General features: G+C 38.5%; 1 protein-coding gene across 1 annotated transcript in view; it reads right to left on the minus strand.

Annotated features, from left to right (window-relative positions):
- Window positions 1–4,218, minus strand: part of ADCY10 (adenylate cyclase 10) — a 68,539-nt gene extending 64,321 nt beyond the window's left edge. The window contains exons 1-4 of the mRNA XM_063106503.1: window positions 4,071–4,218; window positions 3,277–3,381; window positions 1,625–1,663; window positions 1,284–1,427 (exon numbers count right to left, since the gene is read on the minus strand). Coding sequence (XP_062962573.1) covers window positions 1,284–1,427; window positions 1,625–1,663; window positions 3,277–3,381; window positions 4,071–4,218 — 436 coding nt within the window. The remainder of the gene's footprint in view (window positions 1–1,283; window positions 1,428–1,624; window positions 1,664–3,276; window positions 3,382–4,070) is intronic.
- Between the last annotated feature and the right edge of the window lie 4,054 nt (window positions 4,219–8,272).

Raw genomic sequence — 8,272 nt, forward strand, 5'->3', positions numbered from 1 at the left:
ATCAGACAAGAGGCAGAGCGGGGTGCGGGGGGGGGGAGTAGGCACTTGACAGTCCCATCTCCACAAGGATTTCTCTGTCTTCGAGTTGGGAGATGAAAACTTTGATGCCCAAGCAACAGAAGACAGATGTTGTAAAATATGACAGGTACACAAAACATATGTATAAATGAACTAAGAGTGACACACAGTTCTTTTCATGACTATAATATAATCAAAGTTTGTTCGTATCTTTGGTCTCTGCTGTGCTGATTTATCAATGCTGACTTTCCCTGATATGATATATGGTTTGTTTTCCGTGTGAAACACACTGATGCTTAGACTCACTAAAACAAAAGGTACTGGAACCTACCTCTCTAGCAGCCAATTGGCATGCCCATGAGGGGGTTGGGTTCTCAGCATGTTTGAAGGATAATACATCAGATTCCCTGGGTGTTCACTTGGAAAAAATATTCAATATTATAAAGACTTTGGTGTTTTTTCAACAAAATATGTAACTTACTTGGAAATTTTAAATAACATCAAAAGGGAGCATAGGTTAAAGAAGGTTGAGAAACAGTTAATTGGATAACCTCTGATGATCCCATCAGCTCTGATACTTGAGAATTCTAAATTTTGCAAAGTTTGGTTAGGCAGAAGCTAACACCAGCAGCACCAACAGTAACTCTTGCTGTTACTCATTTACACCTCTCAGAATCTCATTCCTCATGACGTCTGTACCTCAGGACTGTGGGGAATGACATAATGTGTTATGTCTCCAATGCAAGATGGAAATGTGTATGATTGTTAACTATATTACATGTAGGGCCTTAAGAAGCCCTATATGGAGGTGGAGATGTGTTGTAGGCTGACCTGTTAAGCTTTCCTTGCACATCATTCTTAGGAAGAGGGGGATACCCAGTCTCATGTCACTGCTGAATCTACATAATGACAGGCTACTCTCTATTGTACTTAATTTACACAACTTGACAAGCAGCAGTAAGATAAAAAATAACAGCAACAGTAGTAATAAAGACTATTTTGTTGAGTGGTTACTATGTGCCAAGTATTTACTAACTAATTTGCCTTTTTGTAATAGCCTATTAGGTAGATATAATGATTGGCCCAAATTCTCTTAACTGGTAAGTGAGGGAGCCAAGATTCACATTCTGGTCAGCCTCACTCCCAAGATCAAGGCATGGGCTGAGCTGCCATGGTCCACCATTTTCTCTTTGGGAAAGAAGTACCCCAGGAGTCAGGACCCATATCCAAACTGCTATAGCATCTGCTCTTTCTCAAATGCTTACCTATCTTGACTCGGACATCTAGGCCTTCTTCAGACTCCTGTGCCTTAAACAATCCATGGATCTCCAGGCTACATTTAATTACCACCGTGATAATGTTTTTCAGCTGCTTTCGTTCTACCTTCCACAGGGCTAACAGCGCATCACCTTTAAGAGAGAGACACACTGGGGGCTTTTGACTGGCTCTGGGGGTCAGTCTATTTGGTATAAGATCTGTGCAGAGACTTACAAACATTCTTCAACCCAGCTCTTGGCCACTGTTTTCTCTGAGATGCCTCCTTTGTCACAGCACAGGCACCTCAGCACTCTTTTCTTATCCCTCCCATCTCAGTAAGCCTCCATACCTGCAAATTTTAGGATGTCTCCTCCAAAAATCAACACTTCTGAGAAAAAAGAAATAATAAATTAAATAAAACTCTGAGTCCTTAAAGCTAGTAAAATGAATTCATTCTTCATTAGTAGAATAAAAACTGGGTCAAGAGCACAGCAATTCAGAGAATAGACTTATACTAAAGAAGTCATTTCAGACAAGTCACTTAACCCATTTGGGTTAAACCCATTTTTCCTCAACCGTAGAGTGAGTACAGTGAACCAGATTATGTCTATGCTCCATTTCCATGAATGGAAAGGTCAGGAAAGAGGGGGGTGAGGTTTCCGAGAGACCTGAGAACAGCTGCCCTCCTCCCACAAATCAGTGGCATGCTTTTAATTGATCAATATATGTTTTAGGCTGGGGCTTGAGTGAGCGTGGGTAGGTAGATGAGTGACAGGACTCCACAAGAACTTCGAGTCAGGAAGTGCGGCAATCACAACCATAGTCAACTTGGGTTTTGTTTATTACTGACTGATGTTTTGTTTATCTAGACTTTGTAGTACAAATGGTCATTTTTTTCTCTTAGTTATGCATCATCACAAATTTGTTGAACACTATATTAGTCTGTATCTGTTGCTTATAACGGAATACCTGAAACTTGGTAATTTGTAAAGAAATTAAATTTATTCCTTACAGTTTCTGAGGTTGGGAAGTCCAAGGTCAGGGTTAGGACCTTCTTCTACAGCGATGCAGGGTATTACATGGTAAATGGGCTGAGCAAGAGAGCTAACCTTCTCACTCACTATCCTTATAAAGCCATCAGAACCACACCCATGAGCACCCATTAAACCATCAACCTATTACTCCATGAATGGTTCAATCCATTCACTAGGGCACCATCCTTGCAATCTCATCACCTCTTAAAGGCCTCATCTTTCAAATACCATAACTGGATTTTCCTACCCTCAGCACTGTTACTAGGGAGATCAAGCTTCAATGAATTTTGGAAGGATAGTCAATCCACAGCAAGCACCTATTGTGCCAAGTGGATGCAAAAAGGAATTAGACATAGTTTTTTCTTTTAAGGACCATTAAATTTTGTCTGGTGGGTAACACTAAGGTATTACCAGGGAACTTAGAGCCTGATAAAACACTAGACTTAGAGTTTACCTTAATAGAGTAAATCCTTTTCTTCACGAATAGTTTAAATTAACAATGCAAAGAAGATGCCAGGCTGAGGTTGGAAAGGGGGCCACCTTTTCAGTTAGCTGTAGGTGCTTCAGAATACATCATCAGGAGACAAATTACTGACACGGTAACTATAAATCCTTCTCATCTATTCATTCAAGAAACTTTTACTGACTACGTTTACTGACATACTGATGCTAGCTTTTAAAAATATTTGAATATATTGAATATAACTAAAAGCATTACTACTACAGTTCTTTTAAAAGGAGTCTAATTCAGCCCTTTAACTAATACGAAACACCCTTTCCCTCAGGTAGTCTGTATTATATTCCTTCAGTTGTACTGTATCATATTTCAAAATGATACAGTTTCATACACATTTCATCGGGAAAATGAAGAGTGCTAAGCAATTGTACTGTCAAGTTATACCCAACAAATATGGAAAAAACAATGGGTTGAAATATTCTCAAGCCAGAAACCTATGGGAACACTTACTCTCCACTATTGCACTTATGTAGTAGTTGAGGACCTCCACCAGCTGCTCAGCACCTCGGTCCATGTACATGGATGTGCTGAACTTCTCAGTCATTGCAGTAAAACCTGTAATAAAGGTGCAGCTGGTTTCTCTGACTGTTTGGAGGAACCAAACAGAGCCGGTAGAGGACTATGCTGGAGCATTGGCTTTTAAAAATTGGCAGCGTTTCTTCTTAATGATATTTGTGGCTGGTCAAGGGTCAGACATGCAGCTTCTTCTATCTATGTTTATTATTTTAAGGATCAGAGAAAGGCTCTAGATATCTCTTCCTTACAAATTCTCAACTTGTACAGTGCTTACTGTAGTTCCTTTAACTGGGAATAGAACTTTCATTTCACGATAATGAAAACACTCACATTTCAAACACTTCTGAAGAGATGGTGAATTTACTGTTAAGATGTAAACATCATCTAGATAGATCATTTCTTGAGGTCAGTTTTGACCGGGATGTGTGTGGGCATTGGGGGGTTGAGTCAGTGAAGTTGGGGCAGGAAATAGAGCCTGAAGTCCCAGGCGTGGGACTTGGGCATCTTAAAGATGTAACCATGATTGGAAGTGCTGGGTAAGGGAAGATGAGAGAGAGCAGGTGCACTGGTTATCCCTCCCTCCTGTGTTCTCAGTGGAGAATATCTGCTGTCACAGCACAGGAGCTCAAAAATGGCGTCCCCACCCTGCAATCAATCAGCTCTGCATGTGAATTCTGATGGCAGCCCATTGTTCACACACATTAAACAAATATCCCTTTTGCACTTGCCTGAAATATCAACAAACATTAGGACTCCATCAAAATAATCCAAACAGGGCCGCTCTGGAGAGAAATCGCCATAGACAATGAGGTCTGGTAAATGAGCTGCTATTCTGACGATGGCCCGGTCCTGTGATTTTTCTCTTCGAGTGTTCATGTTCAAAGCAAATGTTCAAGACTTTATGGTGACAGGAAGTAGTCCCCAGATAGCCTTCTAGAAAGAAAAGTTGGGAATGAAGGACATCTGCCATGCACACTTACTGACTTTCCTATTTCTTTTTCTCTATTTGCTTTGTTCTAACCTGTGGGCTGCTTATTTAGGTGATTGACTGGTGATAATGCCAGAGTTGTTGAGTCACACTTCAAAAGGAAATAAATATTAAAAAAAAAAAAAAAATCCAATAATACAAGGTGGGCTAGATGATTAGCTCAGTTGGTTAGAGCATGGCCTCGTAACACCAAGGTCAAGGGTTCGGATCCCATTACTGGCCAACCATCAAAAAAATAAAATTTAATTAAAAAAAAAAAAAAAAGCAGAAGGGCCAATTTTCTGAGCAGAGGAAAAACCCTCATAGACTGGACCTGCAACCCTGAATAGCTGTGACATAAATGAGCCCCGTTACAAAGAGGATGGGGTGAGAGGGTAGCCTAATGGGGCCATACATTTTCATGAAGGGGTACACCCTCACTGGGCAAGTCCTGGTAGAGGGGGCCAGTAACACTCTTCGCTCAGGCCACACTCCTTTCCCCTCTCTCCTCAGATTTCCTTTTCCTCTATCCCACCCTTTTGGTCTCTCATCTTTTCACCCTTTTTTTGGAAAAAAAAAAGTGTACATGTGAGTCTATGTGTGTAAATATTTATATGTGGGTGACTATTAGAATAGAGCATTATATATAAGCAAGAGATCAAGTGTACTAAGGAATAATGTTAAATATACAGAGGGAAAGATTTCAAAGCAGGAAAGAGAGAGAGAGAGAGAGAGAGAGAGTGTGTGTGTGTGTGTGTGTGTGTGTGTGTGTGTGTGTGTGTGTGCGCGCGCGCAACAGCTGGAATGATAGAAGGCCTTAAGTAAGAAGTGAGAGGAAATGCTGAAATTTCAATTTGCTGACCAATTCTGAAAAAACTAGGATTTCCTAAGGCCTTCCTTTAGCTGCTGGGGCAGATTAAATGCTCATGCCTAAATGTTGTAAAAATCATGCTCTAACAGCCTGAACAGTAATAGCAACTCCAATTTCTTCAGAGCAATCCAAGTTCCTGTAACAGGCCATACAGAAAATAAGAGAATTTTTTTTTTTTTAAAGGAACTGTTGTTTTGGTTTAATTCTGACCAGCTGGACGGAAATGGTTAGTAATTCCAACCAGACATAGGTCATACTGGGATGCATAAGAGTTAGAAGGAAAAAGTGTGTCAGTCACATATAATCCTTAGACTTAAGGAAAACATTCTTTTTTTAAGTCAGGGAAAACATGAGTATACTTAACAGATAAACTTAAAATTTATAGACATCTCTAAAAATGAGTACTAAACATTAGATACTGGATAACTTTTTAAAGGAAAAGCTCTGGTGAACTCAAATGTTAGGAAGTGAACAAAAATAGAAGGAGAAGCATATAACTAAGGTTAATAAAAAGTATAACATTAAACACCCAATAAAAACTATAGCATGTAACAAGAAGTCAATAGATAACAAGTAAATCAAGTAAATAATTTCAGACAGTGAATTTGATGTGTTATATGAACTTTTAAGAAGGGTGTGAGAAAACAACGCCCAGAATGAGCTGAGACTTAAGAAAAATGCTAAAGTTAGGACAACCTAGATAGCTTTTTAGGCTTTGTTGAAAGCGAGGAAATTAATAAAAGATGAATAAGGACAAAGCTTAAATATGGTGTACCACACAACTCTTCTTTTCTTTCTGTCTTCTCTACCATAGAGAATTAAAAAGTATAACAAATACTGCTAAGGAAGAACTGAAATCCAAGATAAGTAGTGATAAAGCACCCAGTCATTTAAAATAAATAGCCAGCCCTGGACAACTTATATATACAATTCTGAAAGAACCAACAGAAATAATGACAGTAATCTCAAAAAATAATGGAGAACAAGAGATGGTTTGGAAAACTGCAGATGTGCACATTCTCTTCTGAATTTCAAAAGGTGAGGCTACCTGTGAATTCCAGAAAGCACAGACTGGTAAACATGGTGTATCAGTCAAGATAATCTAGGTTATACTTTATGAACGAATTTCTTGTTCATTTCCTGCTCATACTATATGTCCATTGTGGGTTAGCTGGGACTGTCCTCTACCTTCACTTTGGGATTCAGACTGGGACATTTTCAATGGGAAAGGCAGTGGGAAAGAGGATGCAGTGGGATTGACTCATTCTCCTCCCAGAAGTGACATATTTCACTTCTACTTATGACATTGACCAAAGCAAGTTACAAGAACACACCTACTATCAAGCAGGCAGTGCAGTGCAATCCTACCATTGTGCAACATGAGAGAGAGTTGAAGTATTTGTGAGCAGCCTCAATGGTTATACAGACCAGTAAGAGGTGATTATAATGAGTCAAATGGATACAGAGCCAAGAGCAAGCTACCTTTTTTTCTTTTTAAAAAGGGTTATTAAAATTTTAAATCAAGAGAATGCTATAGACAACATATATCTTGACTTTAACAAGGCATTTGACCAAATTTCTCATGTCCTTTTGGGTATAGTACAAAATTATAGGAATGATGAAAATATAGTTAGCTGGTTAACAATCACATCTAAGGAATATTGATTAGTGTTCCAGTCTCAACTCAGAGGGAAGCCTCCAGGGAATGCTACAGGATTTTGATAAAGAGATAATTGGAAGTAAAGCCATTATGGAGAACAGCATGGCAGTTCCTCAAAAAATTTAAAATAGAACTACCAGGTGATCTAGCAATCCCACTTGTAAGTATATATCCAAAGGAATGAAATTAGTATGTCAAGATAGATCTGCACTCTTGTGTTCACTGCAGAACTTTTCACAATAGCCAAGATAAGGAAATCAACCTAAGTGCCCATGGAGAAACAAATGTATAGAAAATATGGTGTGTGTATACACACACACACACACACACACACACACAGACACACACACAATGGGATACTATTCAGCTTTAAAACAGAAGAAAATCCTGTCATCTATGACAACATAGATGAACCTAGAGGACATTTTGGTGAGTGAAATGAGCTAGACACTAAGACAACACTGCATAATCTCACATATGTATGGAATCTGGGAAAGTCAACTCATGGAAGCAGAGAGTAGAATGGTGGCTGCCAGGGGCTGGGAGTGGGGTGGGGGAATGAGAAGATGTTGGTCAAAGGATACAAAGTTTCAGTTAGACAAGATGAGTAAGTTCTGGAGATTTTACATACAGCATGGTGACTATAGTTAATAATGGACTGTATACTTCAAAATGGCTAAGAGAGTAGACCTTAAATGTTCTCACCACAAAAAAATAAGTATGTGAGGTGATGGATATGTTAATTAGCTTGTTTTAATCATTTCACAATGTTTTCATATAACAAAACATCACATAGTACCCTGTAAATACGTAGTTTTTATTTGTCAATTTTACCTCAATAAAGCGGGTGGGGGGGAAATAAATAAAATTTTAAAATATTTAATTGGAGAGAGAGCTATTGCTCTAAATGACAGAACCGGGGTCTTAAAATATGAAATAACAATGAAATTTAAGAAGAATAAATGCAAAGTGCTGTGTTTAGAGTTAAATCAAATGTATAAGCATATTGATGTGAAAAACTACATTTACTCCAAGTTAATGCTATCTTTCAGAAATCTTTTATTGAAACATAACATACATGCAGAAAAATGCACAAATCTTAACTGTACAGCCTGAATTATTATAAAATAAACAAATCCACATAAGACCCACTCATATCAAGAAAGAGAACATTATCAACACTTCAGAAAGCCCTTCTAATGCCATTCCCCAGTCATTCTCCCACTATTCTCCCCAAAGGGAACTTCTCTCTTGGTTTCTAACACCATAAATCACCTTTACCAGTTTTTTTTAACTTTATGTAAATGGAATCATACAATATCATTTTTTTCTTACGTGTTTGTAATATTTATCCATGTTGTTATGTGTACAAGAATTGGTCTTTTGCAGTGCTGTATGGTATACCATCACCTGATCATACCACAAAGTGTTT

This window comes from Cynocephalus volans, chromosome 8 (assembly GCF_027409185.1).
Source record: "Cynocephalus volans isolate mCynVol1 chromosome 8, mCynVol1.pri, whole genome shotgun sequence".
Taxonomy (NCBI): Eukaryota; Metazoa; Chordata; class Mammalia; order Dermoptera; family Cynocephalidae; genus Cynocephalus; species Cynocephalus volans.